At 46.5% G+C, this 26,808-nt stretch overlaps 1 protein-coding gene across 2 annotated transcripts; it reads left to right on the top strand.

The window, feature by feature from the left end:
- Positions 1-13: 13 nt before the first annotated feature.
- Positions 14-24,243, top strand: TADA2A (transcriptional adaptor 2A). 2 transcript variants are annotated; one of them, XM_086475148.1, is made up of 15 exons: positions 14-127; positions 852-967; positions 2,087-2,146; positions 2,784-2,875; positions 4,299-4,456; positions 5,325-5,413; positions 6,201-6,273; positions 12,577-12,640; positions 14,635-14,678; positions 15,215-15,325; positions 16,717-16,788; positions 17,427-17,559; positions 18,855-18,898; positions 21,482-21,555; positions 23,416-24,243. In XM_086475148.1, exons 1-15 carry the CDS (start codon positions 103-105, stop codon positions 23,599-23,601), a joined length of 1,341 nt encoding a protein of 446 aa, XP_086331274.1. In that variant the 5' UTR covers positions 14-102; the 3' UTR covers positions 23,602-24,243. The 2 variants fall into 2 exon arrangements, with proteins under 2 accessions (XP_086331274.1, XP_009960014.1); XM_009961712.2 differs by having other exon boundaries at positions 861-967.
- The last annotated feature ends 2,565 nt before the right edge of the window (positions 24,244-26,808 follow it).

Raw genomic sequence — 26,808 nt, forward strand, 5'->3', positions numbered from 1 at the left:
AAAACCCTTTTGGACATCCTGGTTGGAGCAAGGCTTACTCTACGGGCTTTTAGGCAAGACGGGTTTTACTCAGAGGAGCAAGAACACCACCGAGGGAGAGGAATGGAGCGCCTGGCCTCCTTCAGTAGTAAGTACCATCAGATGACATTTGGAAAGTGTTTGCCGTTGTTTAAAGACATTAGCAGCCGTCTGGGGGAGAGAGATGGGAAACTAGCAATGTTCGGCCCACATTTGGTCACTTCTTTGATCAAATTCTCAAGAGCATGAGCACGTGAATGATTCGGTGGGAATTTGGGTCTTTTTTTCTGGCTGCTTTTTATAGCTGGGCTAGTTTAAATCCATTTTCTTGGAAAAATGTGGCTTATAGCTTGACAGTATTTATTTTGACTACTTTGCCATGAACAAAATAAGAAGAACTTGCGGGGCAGTGTTTCATTCCTTGTTCAGCAATCTGAGCGGAGTCTGAGGTTTGGACGGGTTGCAGAACAATCTTGTTGATGCCTTTGCAATCACAGCAATGTGCTTTACGAGCCTGACTTGAGGTAGGTGGACGGGAGGCTGCAGCTCTGTGCAGTGTTCCCCGCAAACAAGGCCTTGGGTCTCGTCCTTGGCGCAGAACGCGAGCGCGGGCACCGGGTCGAATCAGGCAGCTAGGGATCAGGCCTAGCAGGGACGCAGCACCAACATCTCTCTCACAACTCCCGCTGAACAAGGAAGTTTTAACGGGGATTTGGAGAAGCTGCAGTACGAAAGAGGTTGTATACACTTGGGCTCACTTAGAATTACTGGGCAGAAGTGAATTTGGGTGATTGCAAAACCAGTGCCTTGTTTGTGTTGCATGTTTGCTTTTGGCTTCACAGATGACCCTTTTGATAAGCCTCCGTGCCGAGGTTGCTCTTCGTACCTCACAGAGCCCTACGTGAAGTGTGCGGAGTGCGGGCCTCCTCCCTTCCTCCTGTGTTTGCAGGTGAGTGCAAGGGTAAAAGCAAAGACGTTGATTTCTTTGAGAAAGTCATCAAAGGCCTGGCTGGTGCCAAGCTGTTCCCTAAACACATTAACAACTGGTCTCTGTAAACTTGTATCAACGCACTTGTTTGCTCAGGGACAGGGAAATGACAAAGAAAATGTTGGAGGCTGAAGAGCTGAGGCTTGAGCAGCTGAAGGAGATCCTTGTGAAGGCAGCCAAAGCTACCTAAAGACATGCAGTCGGCCTGGCTGCGTAACGGAGCGTGCCACTGCATGTCTAGAGAGGTATCGTTTCTGTCGGGTTTTATGGCATGAAAAAGAAAAGCCATCAAGAAACACCCTTTCCCTGTCACCACACGTTTTTTTTTTTCCTCTCAAAGGGAAAAGAAAATTTAAGGGGAAAGTTTGCAATGTTGACAATAGTTGTTTGTGACCAGATATAGTTCTTTAAAAATTATGTGTGTGATCTGATAACCACGGAAAGTACTGCTAGTTTTAATTATTAAATAAATAAATTTGCATTATTGATGATTAAAAAATGGCAATAACCTCTGAAAGTGAAAAAGGAGCTTAGCCTTGTGTTCAGATACGTACAAAATACATAAACCCATGGTTTGTATATTGGGTATCATTTGTTTGTTTACCTGTACTTAAGAAAACAGAAATTTTACTGTTGAAAATAGCTGCCCACTGTGCTGGTGCTTTTTTAAACAGAAAGCCGAGATTAAAGGGAAACTGTGTTTTCAATATGAAGAAATGCTCTGTGCTCCCTTCCTGGAACCATCCGCTTGAAAACGTACCACCGAGCTTCTGTCACCTGCCTGACTTTGCCAGAAACACCTAACAAAAAAGCATGTCGATTCTCAGGAGTTATGTCTTGGTGCAAAAGACAAGGAAGATACAAAGACAGATTTAACGCAATTTTTACACAGATTTTTGTACCTTTTAATGTTTTTTCTAAAATGAATTCAGAAAAATCGAGCCTCTTTTTCAGCATATCAGGCGGTCAGTTTTGGCTGCCCAGTGGTCAGAGGATCAAAGGAAAAAAAAAAGGGACCAGTTAAAATGTTTTCAGGGCAGAAGTAAGAGACTAACGTCATGCTAATCTTTTGTTCTCCAGTGTTTCACGCGAGGATTTGAATACAAGAAACACCAAAGCGATCACACTTACGAGATAATGGTAAATACTCCTTTTAGATAACACCTACTCAGTCTTGAGCTTTCGTAACTTCCCAGGAGTTAGACCCTTGCTTACTAATATTACACTGAAAAGTTAAGTGATACAATTCTTTGATTCAGAGGTTTGGAACTATTAAAAAAAGAAGAAGTCTTCCCTGAGAGCAAAGAAAAATAGCCGCCTGGAACATAATGGGAGAGTGGAGACATTTAAAGCTACATTTTTTTGTTGTGCCCAGATAGCACAACGCATCTTACTTGACTTCCAGTTCTTTAACCATGTGAATCAACTCCTGTTTCTCTATTCTTGTTTCTTCCTCCCCAAAATTAATCATTTTAAAAGTCTTCAGTAATTTTTATTCTGTTTCGTAGCATAACAGTGTTGAATTCCAGCTGGTAGGTAGAACATGCAACAGTATATTCGGAAGATCTGCAGTGACAAACTAGTTTTTACTGTAGTTGACGACCCAATGGCCTAAATCATTCAACAATTATTTGATCAGGTTTCACGGGACACAGCAAAAGTCTAAAACTCCAGTATTATATAGTATGTTGCCCCGTAGTTGAGAGCTGCTTTGCTCTTCAGGTGGTGGATTGTAACAGAGGATCCCAGCAGTTTGGTTTGCTTTTTTCTTCCCCAGACTTCCGATTTCCCTGTCTTGGATCCCAACTGGACAGCTCAAGAAGAAATGGCTCTCCTAGAAGCTGTGATGGACTGTGGATTTGGAAACTGGTGAGAATCTAGTGGTTCAGCCAAATTCGGTAGTTTTTCCTTTCATTTCACTGGATCTTACTGCTGAACACATCGCTGCCCATTGAATGTTCCGTGACTTATTGTAGGTGAGACACCAATTTAGCAGCTACTGGGGTAGCAGATTCTGTTTTCGAATCTGCAGTTAGATAGACAAGGAAATTGTTCAAGGCTTCTTGTGAGATGCAGGAGCACCTCCAGCGAAGTACAAAGTTCCCTCAGGTCACATTAGGGTCACTAGGTTTTGAAGGAGCTCAACTATTGCACAAGATTTTCTGTGCCTTGGTTTACTCCTATGTAAAAACCAACTACAGAATTTCTTATCTTCTGTGGTTTCAGTTTGCTTACAGTTTACTAGCTAATAGTGTTATTTTTGGAGGTTTCCTGCATCTCTGTCATGTTTAGGATAAAGCACTGGAAATATTTAGTATTTTTCTATTATGTTCTGTTAATTTCTGTAGTTGCTACAGGATTTTTATGCATTTGTAAATAAAGGAGGTCTGTAGTGATGAATTACCTCTCTTCTCCTTCATGAAAAAATAGCTGAATTAAAAGTATGGAACTCCAGACTTCACTGAAACAGAACTGTGAGTTCTCATGTGTCCATTGCTGTCATAAGACTGAAAACTGGTTGCAGTTATGTTCTGCAAGTGTGCTGTCTAGTACCCTTTGCCCTACTTAGCAATACAAGTAATCTTAACTTTTCCCTTAAACAATTGGCTTTTTTCAGCCTTTACCAAATAAAGGAAAAACTGACTTTTCTTCCTGGAATCCCTTGCATCCAGTTTTTAGTTTAGCAGAAATTAAAATGATTGCTGCTGGTGGATTTAGTTTGTTTTAAAGTCCTCAACTTACACAGCCGTTTTATTAAGACAAAATACTTTGTGTGTCTAGTTAATCGCTTTTCCGAGAAAGTTTGGCAAAGATTTCTAGAATGTGTTTTGTGCAACCATTTTGGTGTTTAAAAACCCTGTTAAACATTGCATGAAAGAGGAAACCACTGTCCAGTTTAAATTGCAAGAGAAGCTGAATGGAATTCCGGACTTGGAATTTACTGTGACCTGGAGTTAGTAAAATGTATAAAAAACTCTCAAATAGCAATACTAAATTTTCAGACATAAAAGATTTGGTACATTCCATCATCCGGGGAGTTTCTCATGTAAAGACAGTGAACTGCATTGCTCCTGACCGCCAAACAAGTGCTCCCTAGCGCTGTATCAAATGTGTAAGTATTGGCTCAGTGATAGTACACAAAATGTGAATTCGGATGTCAGCACAGGTCAGTTCTCTGCACACAATGCCATCAGTCTCTTATCCAAAATGACCTTTTCCCACTAGAGAAAGAAAAAAACCCCTCAGCAGTTCTGTGTTCTTCATACTGAGCCTCCCCCTCTTCCCACTTCAGGCAGGACGTAGCGAACCAGATGTGTACCAAATCCAAGGAGGAGTGTGAGAAACACTATATGAAACACTTTATCAACAATCCCTTGTTTGCATCTACGTTACTGAACCTGAAGCAGGCGGAGGAGGCGCAGCACAGCGAAACAGCCATTCCTTTCCACCGTGAGTATCCCCTGCCCACTACGCTGATTTCACACCTCTCTCTTTAAAACTGCCTTTTAAAAAAGCGTACGTTAAATTTCAGCAATTTAAGAAATTTCCAGTTTTCCTTAAATTTAGCATCTTCAGCATCCCCCCAGTCTAGCAGCTGTTCCATTACAAAGCTCCCCAGAATGGCTGGGTAAAAAGATTGCCTGGTAGCTGGAGGTTTAAATTTCACAATAACGTGGTTAGAGCTAAAGCAGTGGGAACTGGACAATTTTGGTTCTGTCCCTGGCTGTCATTGATTTTTTTTTATGTGACCTGGGCCAAGTCAAATTCTCTGTGCCTCAGCTTGCTTTATCTGTAGCGTGGGACTTGTAATGCTTAGCTCCTTCACAAGTGTGTTGTGAGCCTCGGTCCGTTACTGTCTGTAAAACACGGAGCTCCTCAGCTGGGAAGCACTGTGAAAATCCAGAGCTGTATAGCTTTAATTGCAGCTCTCTGTAAATGGCACCCAGAAGATAGCAGATTTAACACCCCTGTTGCTATTAACTAAAAGAACTTGCCCACTGAGACCGAGTGAGCTGCAGAGGTTTACCAGGGGGATGCTGAGCTCTGAAATGCAGAGTTTACACTTTATAACCTATTTATTACCTTGAATTTCTGTGTTTGATGACTTTTGAGACTACTCTGAAGATCTGGGATTACTGCATTTTTCTCTGGATGAACTCAGTGGTTTTCTGAATACAGCACTGAATAAAAGCCCAATCAGGGTGTTTTTCTTCAACTAATTATTCCCACTTTTCCTGCAAAAGAAACACCTATTTACAGACCGTTAAAAAAAAAGGCCCCAAGCCCTACACAACACTAAACCCCTTTATTTTTTCAGCTGCTGACGATCCCCCACGGCCTACTTTCGATTCCTTGCTCTCCAGGGACATGGCTGGGTACATGCCAGCCAGAGCTGACTTCGTTGAGGTGAGACTCTCCCTTCTCCCGTTATTTTAGATGTGCTGCTCCATGCCCGATCAGCAGACGCACGCTTGTTTGCCCCTGCCTATAGGTCTTTACTCCTCCTGTGCAAACCATGAGAGGAGAGGACAGGACGGAGTGATTAAAGCGAGGATTTAATGACTGAGGTGGCGCTGCAGGCCCGCGAAGCTGCTGGCCCAGGCTGTCAGTCGCACGGGGGGCTGCGCGGCGTGCTGCTGCCACCGCCAGATGTCCAGTCAGGAATGGCTCTTGCGTAAGCGGACTAGATGTTGGGAACTGGGTCCTCGGCAAAGGGGGGCAGCTGCAGCCTGCTTCTCTTTCATTTGCCTTGGAGAAGCACAGACGAGCCCGATCCAACGAGCACTTGAAAGACCTGCATTGTTCTCAGTGGTTTTAGCCTGTCGGCCCAGCGCCCCAATTCCTGTTGCAAAACAAGCTCCTGGACGTGAAGAAATGAATTCAGCCATATAGGGGCCGGGGGGGGGGGGGTTTGTACCTTGGAGCAGAATTTCCAGCACAGTGCGGGAGTCATGGAGATTACCTGATTAACTCTCATTATCCTGTCGCAGCGTCCTGTTCCAGTTCCAGCCGTGGGGGTGCACATAATCCCTTCCCTAGTTAAAGCTCCCCGGTGATGTGTGTTGCTCAAGGATGCAGCCTTGTACAACCGTGCAGGAGCAGATATCTCTGTCTTCAATACTTCTCTGTGTACTGAAACGATACCAGTTTTTCAGTGCTAGTTAGTGACAGTTTATTAATCCCCTCTGCACAGGAGTTTGACAACTACGCTGAATGGGATTTGAGAGATATTGATTTTGTAGAAGATGATTCAGACATTTTGCATGGTAAGTCCCATATTTTCGTCTGAGAACAGTGTTTCAGAGTGCCTGCACAGCATTTCACTGGGTCTCTTTTTCTCTGCACACTTTTTTAAAAGCGAGCCTATGTTTTTAATGATCTCTCTTCTGGGCGCTGGCATTTAAGCACTGGCATTTCTATGGTCCTCACTTCCAAATCTCTTCTAAAAGCTCTTAATCGACTGGTGTACAAATGGTCCTTATATATAGAATAATGCACCTCACTCACTACTGAAATGTAAAGTAGAACGTGACTGAAACCAAACAGTCTCCACCAGTAGTAGGCACCTCTTTAGGGAAGACACGAGCGATGTTTTATCCCGTATAAACTGTAGAGAGAGTTTAGCTGAGTAGAAACAAATTATCTGAGATAGCAGTTTGTCTGGAAACAGGTGGCAGTACATCAGTGTTGGAATAAACAGACCTACAGGCCTATTAAAAACCAGAAACATCAGTGCCTTGATATTAGTTCCCCTTCCCAGCTGAAAGGTAGTCTTTCTATCTACATAATGTTTGTGTGCAAGGCAAAACTTTTGTTCTGATTCAGAAAGAGGAACACTTTCTTCTCTGTTGCTAATACCCCTTTCCCCTACTGTATCTGTTTTCTTAGAGAGTCTGACACTTATTCTAACCTCTGTAGTCCAGAAAATCTGGTATCAGGATAGGTATAATACAGGCAGCAAGGAGATGTGTAGTTTAAGACTACATGCAACACATTAAAACTGTTCTGCTCTTGAAGTTGTTCAACATGCACACTGAGTTCTGTAGCATTAGCTCTGTGTGACAACTTCCTTTTAATTGTGAAGAGGATGGTTGCTGTTTGAGTGCAATTACTGCCACTGAGTTTCTGTGAACATAGCTGCCTTAATAATACCAAATAACGGGAATTATTAAAAGGACGTTTTAATCCATAGAGAAGAGAAGATCATACTTTTCCCCACATTTATAAGTATGTTTAAGGAGTGTTTAAAAGTGCTGTGTTTATGCTTCAGAATTCTCCCACCTATGTCAGGCAGTTCTAAGCTGAAGCCTTAGCATCCCTTGGAGACAGACAAATCCTGTTACGTACAGACAGCCTTTCCAAACTTAACAAATCAGTTTGAAACACAGCAGTGTACACAGAGCCTTAAGGAATGCAAACTCCTTTGGCTTAAAAAAAGGTTATGAGAATGGTGTGTCGGTCTCTTCCCTTTTAACGTTTATCGAACGGGGGACTGCCTGGTGGACACGTCAGGGATTCGTCATGCCATCTCTCTACTGTTTCTTTTTATTACTATTAAAAGGTACATTTTCTTGCTTCTGTGTCCTGTTCTGAGTCCTGGAAAACTGAAAAAGCACAATAATCTCCTAGTGCTGTTCACTGATCGATAGCTTCGTATTCAGTCACGCGGGTTTACCAGCACTGCCTTCCCTACCCTCACGCCTGTCTTCCTCCCACTGCGCAGTTCAGCCACTTAAGATCTCTCTTATCAGCCTCCTGTTTCAGTTGTCCTTCTGAATGCACAAATCAGCTCTCCTCACCCCGCCAGAGCGTCACAGAGCGTTGCAGGGCCAGACCCTCTGGTCTGTCTGGCTCGGTGTCCCGTTAGTCCCCTATAGCAGACACACAGGAGAAGAGTGTAAGAAAAGGCAAGTGTGGGCAGATACTTTTCCTGGCGTATCTTCCAAATCCTGCAGAGGTGAGTTTAGAGAGCCACAGGCTGTGTTCAGACCGTTTTGACCAAAGGGCCTGTCCTCCATGAACTTTGCTACCTACTGTTAGAACTAGATGTATTTGTACTTTTGCCGCCGTAACATCCTGTAGCAGTGAGTTCCACAATTGAGTTAGGAGTTCTACAATTTAATTGTGTGTTGCGTGAAAAAATACTTCCTTCTGTCTGTCAAATCTTTTGCCTGATAATTTCATTGGATGTTCTCTAGTCCATTCTTCAGTTGTCTTCAGTATTTAGTATAGGGTTTCAGGCATTTGCCCTGTGAAAGCTGTTTGGCAGAGGTTATGGAGCGTGACCAACCACATTTTCAATCTCTTAGCTCAGGAACTCTGGCATCTTCCTTCCCACAGCTGTCCTACATCTGCCCACGTGAGAGAGAATGCCTCTAAAAAATGAAGTCCCAGGGTCTAGCCAGCTGTTTTTCTCTTACATGAGGCGTCTTGGGGAGAGAAAGAATTATTTTCTAAAAAACTTTGGAATTAGATCTTGCCCTTCTCCAAGTTAATACAAAAAAAAAGAAGGAGTCACATCCTCCTGGTCCTGCAGTTTGCTTGAGAATATTTTGCAGCCTAATGGTGGGATTGCATACTGTAGGAAATGGCTCACCATTTGGATCTGAAGGCAGGGACAGGCACTTGGACGATTTAAGAAAGCTGTGTACTTTCTAGTTAACAGGCAGAGAAGGTTGTGAGGCAGCCCTGGAGGCCCAGGTTCTCGCAATCTCTCCCAAGGGTGCCTGTCCCACTACTTCCAGCCAGCGGCTCTGAGGTGCCTCTCTGCCCCAGCCCTGCCTGCTGGCAAACTTCTTACACTGGATCTTACAGAAATGTCCTTGACAGGCAGCCCTGTGGCTGCCTTCCGCACCTGCTCGAGACACATTTTTGCTGGCCAAGCAGCAGATTTTTTATTTTTAAAGGTAAAGGCATAGAACAGGGTTTTAACACATTTTACAGCCCAGAGAAACCCAAGTGGGGTCTTGCAGCGTAGATTAAGTATCAGGTTTGTGAAAAAATCCTCTTCGTTTTCCTGCCGTGCATTAAACCTCACCGAGTTCAAGATTAATTTTTGAAAACTACTTTTATATTCCACTTTCTGAAAGTTCCTCAAGCTGGACCCTGAGAGCACATCGACCAGGATAATTTCTCTGGTCTCTCTTTCTTCAGTCCCAGATCAGTGCTGCGATGGGTGGGTTGCACGTAACACAGGAGTATTTGATGCTTTCATAGGAGCGGAATTCACCCTTCCCTTTCCTCCACGTTGCTCTGCTTTTCTTAAAATTTGCTAAAACTTGTCTCATAAAAAGTTGTAGATCTAAGCTGCTTAACCTGTTTCCTGGTAGCATTGTATTTTCCCTGTTACATTTCCCTGTGTCACTCTAAACAAGTTCTCAGTATTCCCACAAGAAAGCAGAGTGCAATTTAATACAAGGTGGAAAGGCTCCCAGGCAGCCTTTTATGAGGAACACAGAAGCCCGTACCTGCTGACTCACCAGCTCCTCCCACCACACAGGAGGTCACAGGCATTGTTCAGTCACTTCTTGATATCAGTGAGATGGCAGAAATTGTATGAAATCGCTCATATTTCAATTAATTTCTTGAACTGCTAACTTTTATTCGGTACCTGCAATATAATAAGTGCATGCAAATGCATGCTGCAGTTAAACAAAAACATAATGGACAGATCAAAAGAAACAACTAGTTACAAATCTGATTCAGCCCAGAGTGCTTGAATATTTCATGAATTACAAGTTTTCATCAAACTGAATAACCTCAGTAATTTGTTTTTTGCCCGGCTTTTTCTCCCCTCTCCTTCTCACGTAAATGATTTTTACTTCTAACGCTGTAAAGTAATTACTGAAACTGCAATTTGGAAGTGAGTGGAAATAGACTGTGACTCTGGCTGTGCAGCAGTGAAATTTCATTTTATGAGATACAAGGCAGTCAATGTCCTTCTAAATATTACATGTTGTTTGTTCTTCTGTGGAAAATCCTGACCTGCTCCGAAGGCAGATACTCTGTCTGCCTAGGGTCCTGCTTTCCTCGGGGCAGGGGGGGGGCAGATTTGGGTTGTAGCCATTAAGTTTGTACCAACCCAGGCACACACTGGATACACAGCCTGTTTACTTTGATTAGTTTGCATTCTTCCCATTATTTGGGCCTCGCATGCCAAACAGGTTAGCTAGCATGAAACAAAAGTTTCACTCATTAGCGTTCAAAAAAAGTCTTTGCAGACCAAATGAGGCTGAAGCGGAATGAAAAGCAAAGAAACTGTTTTGGACACACTCCTGAGAAACCAAAATATTTTGATTTTTTGGAATGAAGAAAGGAGCCTTGAATTTCTGCCTATCACTGGATCCTTCAGAGCCACTCTGACCATCTCAAAGAACCTTATAATTTCCCAGAATGGACACTTTGAACACAGTGTCAGCTTGGATTATCTTAAGTTACCAGTGCAGACAACTGCCTCCCTCGTGTAATCCACGGGGAAAAGCGCAGGCAAATCATTTTCATTCGTACAGCATCTCTTTTCTCATTTCCATGCAGCATGTAACAGTATAGTAGTCTGAGTTATTCATGCATTCCAGATTTTGTAATCGGCTGTTCCTGTGTGAACATGTCTATTAAAAACAAAAGCCCCTCCAAAACCGCATGTGGCAGCAAATACTAATTTCTCTGTAAGCAGAAGCTCCATTTTTTTCCTTCGTTTGTTCTCATGAACGTTCCTTCCCCTCCCCAGTTGATCGTAATTCCTTTCAGAATATTGTGCGCTCAGGTGAAAGCATCAGAATGCAATGGTTATAGGTGCATAATTACTTGTGATATTTATAGAGGTTCTCCAATGCAATTTCTGCACGTACTTATTAAGTTCTGCCCACACAAACCCCAGAAAATGACATGTGAGCTCGGCTTGCAGAGGGTTTAAAAACATAAAAACATCTTCCATAAATTGGCACTGACTCCAACACTTAGTAATGTATTTCATTCATGTTTAACTTGCTGCATTTCCCAATTTCTTGTCCCCACATTTAAGCAAGAGGGAGAATTTGCTACCTGTGCTTGTTCTTAAATTACGAAACTTGAGTACCTTTTTATGAAAATACATGATGATTCTTGAACGCTCTGGGTTTGCAAGGAACTTGCAAAAAGAAGTAAGAATATTGTACCACCCCCTCCTATCTTCATACGTCGTCTGTTGCTCCCAGATTAACATCGGATTGGTTTTGTATAAATGGAACGTTTTTTTTTGCTAATACAGGCTCAGCAAGTGCGACTCCAAACTGTGGCTCCTGAGCTGATCCACGCAGCCGTTGGGCTGCAGCCGTCCCCGTTTCTAAGACATTGTGTTACCCGGAGGGCCGCACGGAGGGAGCGCCTGGAGGCGAGGGGCTTCCTGGTGGTTACACGTAAACACAGATTTTAAAATAGCCACATAACCCCACTTCTTTCTTAATTGCATTATTAATTATTTACTGGAGAGCGCAATCAAGAAACTGCCAGTTTTTCTGTATCGGTTTTGCTCTTTTTCCCGTAACTGCAGGGAGAGGAGCGGGTTCTGGGTTCTGTCCCACCTGGGCCACCCCTGCTGCCACGGCACAGCGGGCCGAGAGGGGACGGACGTGCTCTTGCTTCGTTTCAGAGCGCTGCGGGTTGTCTCTCCACACTGCAAACCCACTGTCAAGTCTTAAGCCCCTTCCTTCTGAGAGCGTATGGAAATGATTAACGTAAAGGGAAAAGAGCCAACCAAGAGCTCAGCCAACTCTGCGCTCATTTAATGACCCAGAATTTTTACATTATTTAACAAAATGAGAGCAGGGAAGGTCATACGTGTCTCCTTATCTTTTCTTTCAAGCATTTACCAAAAAAAGTTTATTAACCTGATGGTTACAGGAACAAGAAGCTGAAGGATCTCTGAGTGGATCAGCCAGACTGCAGACAGATTTGATTTTGAAAAGGATATGATTTCTAACGAGCACGGCTTTTTCCTGTGCTTCTTCACATTGTCGTGAACTATTCTCTTTGTTCTTCTGGCAGGCAGATAAGTTTGGAAGTTAACAAGCTAAAATCTTGTAGATGTGTTTAAGAGCTGTGGCAAAGGCTGCTTTGAATCTTCGCAGCTCACAACTGCGTCTTTCTGGTTTTTGGAGTTCCTCGTTCTGTGCGAAGGAGCCTTTGTCCAAAGACGATACTTCAGCTCCTTGAATCTGATAAATGTGCTTTTCAGGGGAAGGAATACACAGCAATTGCGTGTACGAAGGAACAAACAAGTGCTGGTAGTAAAACACTCCAAGGAGGAAGAGGAAGAGAGTTCCCAGGATGTACCCAGGTTCATGGTTACAGGCAGGAATGTATTTGGAAGGAGTAAGCAAAAGAGCGCTCCTGCAGGCAGCGCGTACCGTGCGCAGAAGGTGGAGCCTCCAGTGAGTCTGTGCCCCTGTAAAATTGCCGTGGGATTTTTAAAACAGCAAAGGAGAGCGACCATTTCCACCTGCCATGAATACAAAGGCTTGAAAATTACCTTATCCAGTGATTACTTATGTATTTGGTAATCTGTTTTTTTTTTTTTAACTACTGTTTTGCAGCTCTGAAGATTGCAGTTGTAGATATCTATCATTCCAGGTTAAAGGAAAGACAGAGAAGAAAAAAGTGAGTTTTCAAGCAGTAACTGTGTTCCTTTGCTTCGTTACCGTGTTTCGGTCCCCAGTGTTGCCCTAATACTAAACAGAATTGATTTCCTAGAGCTTCCTGCCAGGCAGCTCCTGTGCGTGGAGACCTGCTGCTGCCCGGTTTGCGTGACAGGCTTCACCTCGGCTCTGTGGTTCTCCTGCTGCGCACAGATTAGGATCAGGCACGTGGCTTTAGGAGTGGTACCAGCCCAGAAAACACAGATGAACAGATACTTATTTGTCCACATGGTTGACAAAGGACCTCCGCACACCGTGACTCTTCTCTGAGCTCTCCAGAGCAAGTCCTTAGTTGGGAAAAGCCTATTTTCCAGTCCTGTCTAGTGCGTGGAAGTCACGTACGCGGCGCTCTTCAGATTGCTATCCCACACCCGGTCATACGCGAGTGACTAAGCTTCTAGCACACCTTGTGAGATCACGTGGCCCTTTTTCAGAAGGAGAAACTGAAATTCTATCTGGGAGGCCTGTCACAGATCCAGGGCTAGGAACTAGGGAAAAAAAAAAAAGAGGCAAATCTCTGGTCTTTTTGTTCCCTGTGCGACGCTGGTGGCCCGCACGGGATTCATTTTCTACTTTAGGGGAAAAAAAAAAAAAAGCTGCCAGTCTACAGCTAATTGCTAGACCCCCACTTTCTCCACAGAAATGGTTGCATCATTATTTTTGAATTCTCGGTGGTCCCTAAGTTAGTTTTCCACAATGTGTAGTGAAGGTAACGATACTGCTGACGTGAGTTTGAACAGTTTATTCGGTTCGTTGGACAGCTTTCTGGAATGACTCAATCTATTCGTTAAATTCATTTTTATTATAACTTTCAAATACTTTGTTCAATATTTAAAATTATATCTTGCTGTCTTACTCCCTGCTGGAAGAATCAGTAATTTGCAATAAGGCTCCTCCATTCCTTCCCCTCATAATACAGCCTAGTTCTGCTGAGTGACAGGTAAGGGTTGATAGGTATTGACCGGGTTCTTTATAATTCATAAATAAAAAATATTTATGTGGTATCATTTCCATTATGATAAATCATGTCATACTGAAAGAAAGTGCCATAAAACTCAAGTTACGTAACTCAAATCAGTGTCAGTTTTTTGTAAAGTTTCTGCAGCAGGTTGGGGACAAAAAAATCTGGAAAATGACATAAAAATGCCGATGTCACTCTCTGAAAGGCTTCCCTGCGTAGGACAGGAATATTCTTTGATACAAACTAAAGAAAATGTAATGGATTTTGTAGAGCAAATTCCCACCTGACCTTGACGAGCCCAACTTTGTAGTAGCTCTTATCATTTGGAAAAGTCGGGTGTTTGTCGAATCGCCACATGGCAACGACCGCGTGACATTTGCTGAAACCTGTGACAAATGTGTTTGTCATGCGCTGGTAAATATCTCACCTGCCTTCTTGCTCTGCTCATTTCCCTGATCCTGTCAGGAGCATTTCAAAGCTATGAGTGACCCAAATCGTTTCCTTCCTTTTAAAATCCAAGCGGTCATGGAAAAATTCCTTCATCCTGCTCCCAGTGGTGAAACTTACAGTCCATCTCTCAGCCTTGCTCTAGTAGAAGGACATTTGTCTCTCTCTGAAGCTGGAAATCCTGCTTCCTGAGACATTCCTTTACCTCCAGTTTGGGAAGGACAAGTTATAAGACGCTGTAGGTGCGAAATCTCTGCCTAAAGAAGCCATTTCAAGCCTTTAAAGCGATTGTCGCTCCCTTTGTGCTTAGTGCTGTCAGAGCTGGACGAATGCACACCCCTATCCAGAATTTACCCTGATTAAGGCCACACTGCATCGCTACATCATGGTTCTCAGCTCGCCAGCTCAAGGGTTGTGGAAATTTCATGGGTGTTTAGTTTCAGACCCCTCTGATGGTCTAAATCAAAGGTTCTTTTGAAGCCTTTGTATTTATGAGGTAATACAGGAGTTAATGCCTTTTATTAATACTGTTTTGCTCTCAATTACAGAATTATAAGAGATCATGGCCTAATCAACCTCAGAAAATTTCAGAGTAAGTATCAGGTGTAACCGCTTCACTTTAAAGTGGCCCCTACTTGGGAAGCAAAACTTCACGTGTTCACTGTTTCCAGTGTGGTTTATTCATACTGGGCCATACTCAGATGGTCGGAATTCCAGCAGATTTCCTGCCCCGACTGTTTCCAGCTGGCTGGCTCTAACTGCTCCCAGCTCAGTGTTTTAGTTACTGCCTCGGAATTGCTCTTCAGAAGCATTTCAGTCTCCACTGAGTAGGGAGAGGGGTAAAGGTGAAATTTAGGCCTTGAGTGCACCTTACCGCTCTAAGAAATGGTCGATCAACATTTAAATATCGTCCTTTATGCTTTTAGAATGTTAAGGGCTATCTAATTTCCTTGCTTTTTACCCAGCAATTTGAAGTTGTGACACCAGAATGGCCAAGAAGTGTACCAAATCTGGACCTCTGGGCACTTCACAGAGGCTGGTAGTCACTTCAGGTTCCACTGGATTTATTTTCTTCTCGCAGTAGGACTGATAAAGTGTGTTACTTTCCCCCCCCCCCCCTGCCTCTAGTTTTGGAAAGGCGATACCCAAAGGAGGTTCAAGACCTTTATGAAACAATGCGACGATTTGCACGGATTCTCGGACCGGTAGAGCACGATAAGTTCATTGAAAGCCACGCCTGTGAGTATTTTGAGGATTTTAGCATATATGTTCTTCAATAGGCATAATGAGGGGTTGCATCATCTACAATCTTTCCTAAATATATAGCGCTCCTGGAGGGCAGGAGGTTGTTTTTCTCCTCCTCCCCCATCTAACTACCTCAGAAAAACAAATACATTTGTGGTTTGATACATTAAATGAGCAGCAAGTGGGTTTTTTTCCACTAAACTGTGTCTGAGCTCTTTGTTTGATTTCTCAGTTGACTGAACATTCTGGTCACGTGTTAGAAGTAGTATTTTCTTATCAAAAGACCACTATTCATTTGCTGGGACTCTGTACCACGGAAAGAACAAAATCCCTAAAATTTATGTCTGTATTGAGAGATGGGGAGCTGGCAGCAAATTGTGAATTCTTTGAAAGCTCCATGTTAAGCTATTACATGTGTACATAATTATATGGTACAGCTGTCATTATGTCCCTTACCTTAAAGGAAGAGGCATTGTTCCATCCGCGAATCATCTCGAGTCTTCGTGCATAATCATCGCATGCGTTTAGGCAAATTCCAGTGTGAGTCATTACATCCTGCTTCAGTCTGTGACTTAAACTGGGAAAATGGTTGCTCATTAGAAGGATCGATGCATTTAAACAGTTGCGACTGTATTTTCAGGACACCCCTGTGTGAAATACCACGAGCGTGATCCTGCAAACTCCTGAGTCCCGCAGGCGAGTGCCAGGCCCAGAACCCAGTTTTGTGGCTGTGGTGTCAGCAAAGTCCTCAAGTTAACCTGGCAGTCGAGTACAGGCGTTATTCAGCTCCCCTGAGCAGTATGAGTAAACAAACTCGAGACAGGCAAACTTGCTTGCTGTAAAACTAAGCAATGCCTGGAAGCCAGCTGATAAAAGCTGTAGGCAGTGAGTACCTCTGAGCAAAAGAAACATGGGTATTTAATCTTACTGCCTGCAGAAAAAGGGTTGTCTGCAAGGAAAAATTTTGGAAGGGCCAGTTATGAACGTCATAGTTCAAAGGCAATATTAGATGCTAGAAGGAGCCTGGATGGAGCAGTTTGTCAGACCTACTGAAGTGCCTTCCCGAAGTCCTGCGTTATTGTTGTGTGCCTTGTCCGGGGTATGGCAAAGGAACTGTCAAAGCATGGAGATAAAATAACTTTCCTGAGCACAGAACTGCTAGAAACCAGCCTAAATCTGTGATCAAGGAGTGTGAGGTTGAGATCAGATACAGACCTGTGCGGAGAGGTTAACCCTGTCTGCGGTTCTGTGTGCTTCATAGCCCAACTGGGCAGACTGGGCATAAGAAACAGCAGCGTGCCTAGGACACCACAGTTCACTGCAACCCCCACTGACCCACCTCTGTTTCTTGGATTTCCCTTCTCCTTACTCCTGGGGTAAAACAGTGGAATTTGAGCTGCGAAGGGAGATAAAGCGACTGCAGGAATACAGAGCAGCAGGAATCACCAATTTCTGTAGTAAGTACCTGATGCATTATTCAGCCGTTGCCATTCATCACGGTGTGGAAGGATGATTTCACAACGTTTAGGGGGTGTGGAGTAAAAAGACGCTTCTTTTTGAAACGCATTTGCCTGGCTCTTTAACTGAGCGAGGCTTCAGCAGTAGTGCTGCAGTCCAGCTGTGCTCTTTTAAAGCTAGTTTGAGCCCTCAGCTCGGAGAACGCGCTGCCTAGCAGAGCTCTGCTTTAGTCACCACTTTGCAAAAGATTCAGGAAAAAAAAAAAAAAAGAAAAAGAAAAATATGTCATGGCACAGTGGTCTCCCGTGCTTTATCTCTGGACGCTTTCACTGGGTATCAACAAGTGTGATATCTGGAGAGAGGCCCGAGACCTCTACGTAAACGAAACGGCCTGTTTTAGCCTGGGATTGCATCACGGGTGCCTTTTTTGTTTGTTTTTGGCCTGAAATTAACAGGGGGAGGGGTGCAGGGTGGAATCGAATGCCTTCTGATGCCAAGTAGTTGTCAGGAGGGAGAATAGCAGAGTCTGGTCCAGAGCTAGAGAGCAGCGTCTCACTTATTTCCTAAAGCAGAAAAACAACAGCCTGAACGCTCTGACCAAGGCAGCCGGTGACAACGTGGTACCCGTTTGCCGTAGGTGCCAGGACGTACGACCACCTGAAGAAGACGAGGGAGGAGGAGCGCCTGAAGCGCACGATGCTCTCCGAAGTGCTGCAGTACATCCAGGACAGCAGCGCCTGCCAGCAGTGGCTCAGCCGACAAGCCGACCTGTACGGTTCCAGTAAGACTGGGCCGGTTTCCCCAGCTGTGCTGCAGTCAGGGGCACCTCACACCTTTCTCTGTGCGATAAGAACAAAGGCCAGCCCCAGTTAGGACAGTAGGAACAGGCTGCAAAATTCAGAAGGGCAAGAAACCACGGGTGACAGCAGTCGTGCTCGTTGGGAGCGCAGGCTGGTGCGGGCTCAGTTTCCAGTGGTGCGGGAAGAGCTGAATGTACTGTTGCATCTTGCAGACACTATTAGAGTGGAGCGTACACTGATCTTTTCTAAGGCAGATATTAGCTCCTGTTACATAAATGTGGTCTGCAGAAACCTGGTTAATACTTGAGTTTGGCTGACATAACAGGAACGAATATTACTTGGATAAGAAACTTGGGAATTGGCCTTACTGCTACTTCTTCTAAGGCTTGTTCGCTGGCTGTGGTCTGTACCAGTGGGAAGTAATGGCTCATGGCTAGCCCAAGCGTCTCTCACTGTACGTACTGTTGATGATTAATACCAGAATTAAGTTTGGAGCTGGGTTTACAGTTTGGGACAGCAGAGCTTGGACAATTACATTTCTTCATAACTTTGAAGGCCCATAGAGTTAGAATATATGCTGGTTCTGAGAAGGGCCCTAGAATTCAGTTTTATTTTGTGGCGAAAACCACCCAGTATGGATCTGTACACTATAGTTAATACTAGATTTTTATGTTTATCTTTTAAAGTGTGTTCAGATTAGGTTTGGAATAGATGGCTTAAAAGTATGTTCCTGGAGCATGGGAAGCTCACAGTTGGACGAGGTTAGATTTCAGGAACTGAACTGCTGTTTCGTAAAGTCACGGAGGGAAATGAGGTCTTTATGGATCTTAATGAGGGCACAGATGACACTTGAAATGTTTCAGAGGATTCTAGATGCAGCAGCGTTATTAATGTGCAGTCACCCTGCCCAAGCACTTTGATTTAAGGAGCAAGCTGCAACGCAAAGGAAGCGCATCCCGTGCGCCACGCGGTCTGAGAAGGTGGTTTGTCGTTCCCCGGTCAGTCTCCACTGAATTTTTTATGGTGTTTGTCCCCTCTTTTATTTTTTAAACAAGTTTCAGACATAGTCTTCAGTCTGGGAGCGCTAAATATTTAGAAATCCTGTTGACTTCAGATCAGGGCCTGGGTTATGCAAGTTGAATTGTATAATTATTAGAAGGTGGGGAAAAAGCAGTTTCAGGGCCAATATATGCAGTTATTCTGAAAAAAAAAACATGAGTCAAAAAACCCCACAAAGGCAATTTGAACTTTTCCTTTCTTTTCAGCGATTCCGGCCTGAGTCCCGCGGTACCAGTTCCTTCAAACTCAGGTAAGTGACGGTCGGAGGTAAGAGCCCGCCGTACGGCAGTGACGGCCTTCTGGCAGCCCGGGGGGGAGGGACTCCCTTGCTTGAGTGCTAAAGCGTCAGTCCTCGAGCCTCGTGCCTAAGTCAGCGTTACCTCAATCTGCCGCCCATTCCACATGGAAATCCTGTAGGATTTTTGGCTGAATTTCTAGATTTTTCTGACTGCAGGCGGAAAACCCATCCTCCTAAAGCTACACGAACAGGGCAGGAAGGAAAGGAATTTCGACATGAGAACAAAATTTTTATCTTTAAGAAAGCAAGCTAATCCAGGTTTTTTAATGAAGCTGTATAGCACATACCAGAGCAAGATGGACCTGACAGAACACAGATTTGGGAGGGCAGAACACCAAAACCCAGTTGCCCGAGGAGCAGGCACTGGTTGCAGCATTGAGTGACAGAAAGAGATGCTGCTGCAGGTTGCCTGTGCAACTTCAGTTTTCCTTTTCTATGAACATGCTCTTGTATTCTTTAGTTCTGTAGTCGCAAATTATGGGGTTTTTCCACCAAGAGGACCCCTCCTTCTTTCAGTGCCCAGATTCAGGGGTCAGTCAAGGCCCTCGTGAACAAGACTTCCATAAAATCCCACCTCATTTGTTGAGGTCACAGGGTGACATGCAGTCAGTGAGACCAGGGCAAAGTTCCCCTGTAAGGCTGTCAAACGTTGCCAGGGAAAACTGTCTTCTAGGTCAGCCTCTACATCCAGTTTTTACGTAGCTGCTAATAAACCACTCGGACCAAACTTCTCGGCAGCGGACACTGAGTCTACATGTTCTCCCTCATTTCTGCCCGGGGCCTTGGAAATTGGGTCAGAACACCAAGCAATTAGTCACTGCAGCGTGCACCGTGTTTGAAACATGGTTGGTGATCGCTAAGATCTCGTCTTTTGGAGAGGAAATAGCATTATGTGTCTCAGGCTGGGCATCCAGAGCCCGTGAAATGGGGACAGTATCGCCCCAGCCGAAGGGCTAGCACGAAGAATGAAATTAATGTTTTGTCAGGTGTTCAGTGGCCCAGGGAAGGAAAAGAGCCCAAGAGCACATGAAGTGTTTTGCCTGTGGAACTCCGATAGCGTGCAGTGTGTACAACCAGTATCACATGTTGGACAAAACCCAAACAAAATACCATCTAGTTGCTAATTAAGCAAACATCCTGCATGCTGAATAAGGCAAGGGTATTGCGGGAAAAGCTGCCACGTGTCTGTATAATTAAAGGCTGCATCATGCTGAATATACAAGAGGGCAAATTAATGTTGCTTAACTTTACTTCTAGATTTTGAGACCTTGATTTTGCAGCCTTAATGTGTTTTCTTTAAGGTAGTTTGCGTGTGTGTCTTATTTCCCGGGTTTATAAAAGAGTGAAACCAAATTCTGTCGTGTCTCATCATAGGGCACTCGGTCCAGGCCATGGAAAGAGGGAGCAGTGCCGGGAAGTAGTAACTTCCTCTGCACCTACCAGAGACTCGCTGCTCGAGCTTCTTTCCAGGCCTTCTGTTCTGTCTCTGATCAGGCTCCCCTCCCCCAGCCAGGCTCCCATCTGTTTCCTACAGATGCACAGGAGAAAAAGAGACAGAGACTCCCCGGTCCCAGAGGTAGGACCCGGACAGGGCAGGGTCCGGAGCAGCAGCCAGCACAGTCCTTGGGGGAAAACGGAGCTGCAGATCTCCCAAGATCTCAACACTTTGCCAAGTTTGGGGAGTCTGTCCTGGGATAAAGAGACCTATCTCTAACAGCACAGGGGTGACAGACTTTCTAAAAATGCAAAGAAATAATCCTAGTGTTGTTCTGAGCTCTGGAAGAGCTTTAGAAAGAAATACTAGTAGAAAAAAACCCACAAACCTGCAAGTAGACAGCCCCTCGTGAAGAGCTGCACCAGTTAAAGTTCAGCAAAGTTATAAACAATAGCGAAAGCGAGAACTATCAGACTACCTCGTGGCAGACATTTCTTTCAGTACTGTTTATCATAACAGACAAAAATAAATCCACGAACTGCATTTGCTTCACAGTATCTGCATCATATTTAAGGGCGCTTAAAAAAACCCTCTGAAGTCGTCAGCACCGCCAGGGAAATCCGCTGCCAATCACCCCAATAAATCATCTCAGCATCCTTGCGAGGTGCTGGTCTCCCACCCGCCGGGAGTTAGTCCCGCACGCTGGGCACGCCCGGGGCGCACCCTCCCCAGCACCGACCTCCCTGGCCCCGGCTGGAGGGGTCGGGTTAGTCAGGAGGCGCAGCCCAGCGTCGCCACGGCCGGGGCCGGCGAGACCGAACGCCGTTGGCTTTGGGTTCCTCCTACAAGCCAGTGAGCCGGGGCTGACAGCCCGAGTCCTCGAGCATTCACAGCGCCCAGCTGGGCCGGTTGCAAAATCGTGCCTTTTAGCAAATCGGCGCAGTTTTTGTGTAAGTCCCAAGTAACCCGGTCTGCGAACACGGGGGTCACACCGGGTTAGCGTCACGGGGATTTAATTGCCTCGGTGATAACGCACCTAAGGAACAGCCGCTGCCAAAGTGCTCAGAGTTCTTCAGCGTTCTCCTTTCTTGTCTCTGCAGGCAGACGGAGTGCCCCGCCACTGAACCTCACGGGTCTCCCAGGGACAGAGAAACTTAACGAGAAGGAGAAGGAGGTGAGGAAAGGAATGAAAAGATAATCTCTGTGAAACTGCCTTCACAGTGCAGAGGTGTTCTCACCGCCTGTCTCAGGTGCTGTGAATGTCACCTCAGCTGTATGCCCCCACTACTCTTCCTTGCTCACAAAAATCATCCCGGTTTTCCAGTTGACTTCTTCATTTCGGTTACGGTACTGCGCGTACGGCAGCGCTGCAGCAAATGAGCTTATTTAGCCAAGGAAAGGGGAGCGCCGAGGTGCTCTACGTGCTGCTCCAGCACCCAGAGCGTGCCAGCCTTTCTTCCTCCGTTGGGAGACTGGGGTGAGCAGAAGGGTTATTTTTGCTGAATGAACGTTGGTTTTAAAACCAGCAGAGGATTTTGTCAAGGGCTTTGCCGGACAGATCGCTGAACCCGAATAGCAGAGCTCTGTCTCTGTTACAGATACCTCCCCGCCAAGCCTCAACCAGTTATGGTCGGTTTTTCACCATAACGCTAAGGGGAACCATGGAGGCGATACCAGCGCGTTGTTCTTTTCGTGGGTTTTCCATATTTCTGCTCTGCAGCGCACACGCCAAGCTCGTTGGCTGCACGTGTGGCAGCGAATGGAACCTGGCTTGCTTCGAGCCCTGCTGGCTCAGCCTGGCGCGGCGGTTCGCGGTCCCACGCAGAGGGCTCTTGCAGGGTCACCTAAAGTCCATGGGGGCACAGCGGGGGGAACAGAGCAGGCAGAAACAGGACTGCAGCCCCCAGGAGGGGGAAACGCCGCAGCGAGGGGCCTGCCCTCTGCTTGTGCCTCCGTTTGCTCTGCAGCCCCGGCTAGGCCTGGCCTCTGATTCAGCGAAAGGCAACGCTGGAAAACTATTGAAATAAAAGGGTTTTTTAAATTTTTTTTCTTTTAAGAGAAGTCATAATCTGTCCTTAGAGCGTCCACGAGGCGCATGTGAAACGCAGATGTATTTCAGACTTTTCCCTCTGTGCGGAAGCGGTTTCCCCCCTCGCTGGAGACGGCAGCATTGAAAACCAGATCACAGCTTCGCCGTGGAACACGGCGTTTCTGGCTCCATTCAGCGTATAAATAATTGTGACGGGGACGTTAGTGTACATGGGCAATCCGATTTCCTCCTCAGCTGAGACAGAAAGTCTGAGTTCTTCTCAATTCTGCAGTTCCCTATCGATGAGGAACAACCATTAAGCGTTCCTCATGAAGAGGAGGAGACAGCCCCTCTCTCCGCTGGGAGCAGCGCAGCGCCCCGTCTAGCAGGCGGCGGGTGTTTGGCAGCTGAGCAGGAGCATCGCAGCCTCCCGGCAGAGCACAGGGGCTCTCGAAGGCAGTTCCTTCTCCCAAACTTCCGAACACGTCATGCCCTCCCCGGACAGTTTCCATCCTGGGCTTCCGGAGGGGGCAAGCGCTGTGTGCGGAGCTGCTTTTGTAGCAAGGTATTAAAGACTTAGTCTGCAGGGGATTAATAGACAGATGCCCTCGCTGGCTCCTGGCCAGCACGCCGAATTGCTGGTTGCCAGCCTCTCTGGCGTGCGCACTTCCCCTGGGTTGTAAAGAACAACGCCCACACAGGACACACTCATAGTTACGCTCCTGTGAGCCGAGCGCTTGCTTTCATCCTCCTAGTTTATTTTTCAGTCAGGAATGTTTTTGAATGCAGCAGCCAGCAAGCTCCTCCCCTCCCTACCTGTGGCTCGAAACAGCTCATAATGCAATTACTGTGTGCCTCCCTGTACAAAAAGAACAACAAAAACCAAACAAACGCATTTCAAATGTTTTCAGAAAAATACTCACAACGTTGCTCCCCCAGCGGGGCTCGCGGAACGAAGGAGCGTGACGAGCGTTAGTGTTATTAACTTCACCTTTTGTCTTCCAGCTCTGTCAGATGGTGAGGCTGGTCCCTGGAGCCTATTTAGAATATAAAGCTGCTTTAGTGAACGAGTGTAACAAACAAGGAGGCCTGAGACTAGCGCAGGCGAGAGCGCTCATCAAGATCGACGTGAACAAAACCAGGAAAATCTATGACTTCCTTATCAGAGAAGGGTACATCACAAAAGCCTGAGGACAGGCAGCAGCGCTTTGGCTGGAGCAGACAGATGTGGAGAAGCTTTGAAGTCACTTTGACAGCGCTGAAAGATTTTAACAGTGTTGAACGAAGGACATTTCCTTTTGTTTAAAATCTTTTGGGGCTTTTTTTGTAAAAACAAGTAGGGAGCTTTGTTAAACCGTATCAATACTGACATTTCATTGTCTGGTTTCCTTTTGGCTCTGCTGTTTAACACCGCTGTTGTCAGAATTACGCTGGAAAGAATCATGTGCCATATAAGCTCATCTTAAATGTGAATGGACGTTCATTTTTCTAACACCTCTTGTAACTAAAAAGAGAATCGTGGTACTTTTGTGCTGGCGGCGCCACAGAATAAGGACAGAAGAGCAGCACGTAATGAGTGTCACACTTTGACTTTGGGGGAGTGCAGGGTATAGAAATGCAGTCCCCTCCCTTGTACTCCTTCCTGAAACAGCGGCGGCTTTCAGAGGAGATAGCGCATGCCTGAGGGTGTAAAAATAGAGCTTGCAGCGGTCCAGTCTTTTTAACTTAATTGTGATAAAGGATGGGAAAGGACATTGCAGGGAAGCTCCTCAACAGTTGTTACTTTTATGTGATATTAGCACAGATCCCAGCGTGAGAGCACTGTACAAACCAATAAGCTTCATCTGCTCGCTACTTGATTTGGGACTGTCAGGTTATAAATAATCCCTCCGTTGAAGTCTTCGCTGCTCCGGCTCGTTGGCCAGGCCGGGTGTCACAACCAGAGCGGCCTTTCGGCACGCAAATGAAAAGACACTCGTCACCCCGGCGTTCTCGCACAAAAGGTAACGAGCGAAGCGCACGCCAAACTGCCCAGCGCCACGCTCCAGCCCTTCCTGCCCTCCGGCGAGCGGGGCCCGGTTCCCTCAGCTCGCCGCCGGAGCAGCCGCGGGGGCAGCGGTCCCTGTCCCAGCACCACCCGGTCGCCTCAGGTGATTCGTCGCGCGGCTTCGGCACAAACCAGTTTGTATTTGAAAATGCAGCCGGGTGGCGAAGATGGTTCTTTCCAGATGCAGCTCGGCGTGGTTTCCATTGCCAACGTATCGCGCTGAAGTCGTGTCCCATGAGCAGCCTGACGGCCCAGGCGGGTGGGATGGTGGGTGCTCTCAAGGCTGGGATTTCACGTGGAAAAGCCTCACTGAGCTACAACTATCCCCATACCAATTTAAGGTGTTGAGGCGTTGGGGTTTGTTGGGGTTTGTTTTTTTTCCCCCCCTCAAGAGTAATTATCCTGTGTACCCGAGGTGCCATTGAATGTGAAGTGTTTTGGTTTGTAATAAAATCAAAATGACTTGAAACAATCTTACATCCGTGTTCCTGGACTCCGAGTGAGACCGTAAAGGTCACGCAGCTGCCTGCATCTATATCCATCAGCTTCTCGCCACGAGAGAGAGGAGAGGAACGCACAACAGCGCCCGTAAGGATGTGACCACCAAATTACCTAGAAAACATTCCTGTTTAAAGAAAAGCAGCAGTCATTGACTACATGTTGAAGGCTGAAGTCTGTAGAAATTGAGACTGTATAGACTGGGAATGCCCAGGGGAGGGACAAAGTAAGCTGTAAATCCTTGGGAATTTTCCCCAGTTGCCTCTTTAACATTAAACAGCCAAACTACCTTTCCTCTTGCCCCGTCTCCCTACGCCATGACTCGCACAAAAAAGCAGTAGGCGAGCCAAAGTCACCGGTCCCTGCTGTGACCGTCCCGAGGGCAGCGACATCCCCACTGGGCAAACTTCCGTGGCGTTCCTTTGCCCCAAAGGGACCCAAACAGGACCGTGAGCGTGACCTGCTTTGACCAGACACAGAACTACCCAAATCCAAACTGTTGGGCAGTGACAAATAATTTGGCCCTGGCAAACGCTGGGGGGGAAAGTTCTCTGGAAAGGTGAAAACCGCCGGGAGAGCCGGGAGAAAAGAGACTTTCCGAGGTAGAGCGGGAGAGCGCGAGGCAGCGGGGAAGCGGGGCCGGGGCGTTTCCCTCGAGTCGCGTCGAAGTGCCCAAATAACGGGTTTCCCCCTTTGACAGGAAGGATTGTGCCGCTGGCTGGGGCCAGGCTGCCCGACGGAGCGGGGGAGGCAGGACAGGGACCTCCTCACCCAAGAGCTTTCCAACGGCTTCCAGTAAAACAAACCCCAAGGAGTGGACAAGCCAAACCCACCCGAACGGCGCCAGCTGAAGGCGAGCGCGTCCGCGCGGCAGCGAGCTCAGCTGCCCTGGCTCTGAAACGGGGCGGCTTTCTGCAGGGGGCTCCTCCGGGGGCGCCAGGGCTCGATCCCGGCCCCTTCGGGGACAAACGCTGCCGGCGCTGCCTCCCCTCCACGCGCTCTCAAGCCCCGTTAAACAAAGAGGAAAGAAAAGCTGGTGCTCGGGCACGGGACAGCCCCTCTCCCCATCACTTGTGTCCCCCACCTCCCAGCGCTGCTGTGGCCCCTCCGAACCATTTCCCGACCCTCAGGGAAGGTGTTTTGGGGGGGGGGAATAAAAGCTGCCCCCGAGCTCCTGGCTGCCTCGCCGGTCCCTCCTCCTTTAAATCCCAGCTCCTCTCTGACTCCTCACAAAATGTCTCCGTCACCGCCAGCTAGACCCGGCTCCAGCCTCCCCAGAGCTAGCTGTCGCCTCGCTGTCATTTGGAGAGGCTTTGAAAGGGGGGAAGCTATCTTTATCCGCACCGGGAAGCGCCATGCGCGGCTCTGGCACTGTGCAAGTAATTAACAATAATGAAAAGTTGGGGTTGCCATGGATATGCTGTTCTATTTACAACGCGCATCTCTTCCCCATCACCCAGACCCGTGCAGCAACCGAGGGAAATCAGCGCCCCATTCACTGCCTCGGCGTGTGGTTTTATTTTTAACCGGGATGCTGTCACAGGGAGGCAGCCAGGCGGGACGTCACGGGCAGGACAGCGGCTGCTCCTGCCCCTGCCACGGGCCGGCTCCTCCGCCGGCTGCTTGGGCAGCGGCACACGGGGTTTCCATCCTGCCCTACCTCACCCAGACACGAGCTCTCTGGCCAGCAGCTGCTGCTGCTGAAGAGAAACCCAATCAAAGCGCTTTTCAGACACCTCAAACTAACTGTCATGACTTTATGGTAATAAAAAAAAAAAAACAAAAAAACCAGTCCACACACACCATTTTTAAGCACCTTGCTGCCAACGGGCCCTCACTTCACACCCTGCTTT

The sequence above is a fragment of the Leptosomus discolor genome, chromosome 18 (genome assembly GCF_034619465.1).
Source record: "Leptosomus discolor isolate bLepDis1 chromosome 18, bLepDis1.hap2, whole genome shotgun sequence".
NCBI classification, from domain to species: Eukaryota; Metazoa; Chordata; class Aves; order Leptosomiformes; family Leptosomidae; genus Leptosomus; species Leptosomus discolor.

Excerpts from the sequence above, each read along its gene's own strand:
- TADA2A (XM_086475148.1), top strand. The coding sequence starts at position 103 with ATGGAGCGCCTGGCCTCCTTCAGTA. Across the intron at positions 5,414-6,200 it reads CCAGAGCTGACTTCGTTGAG|GAGTTTGACAACTACGCTGA; the intron begins GTGAGACTCTCC and ends CCCTCTGCACAG. Across the intron at positions 14,679-15,214 it reads CAACCTCAGAAAATTTCAGA|TTTTGGAAAGGCGATACCCA; the intron begins GTAAGTATCAGG and ends CCCTGCCTCTAG.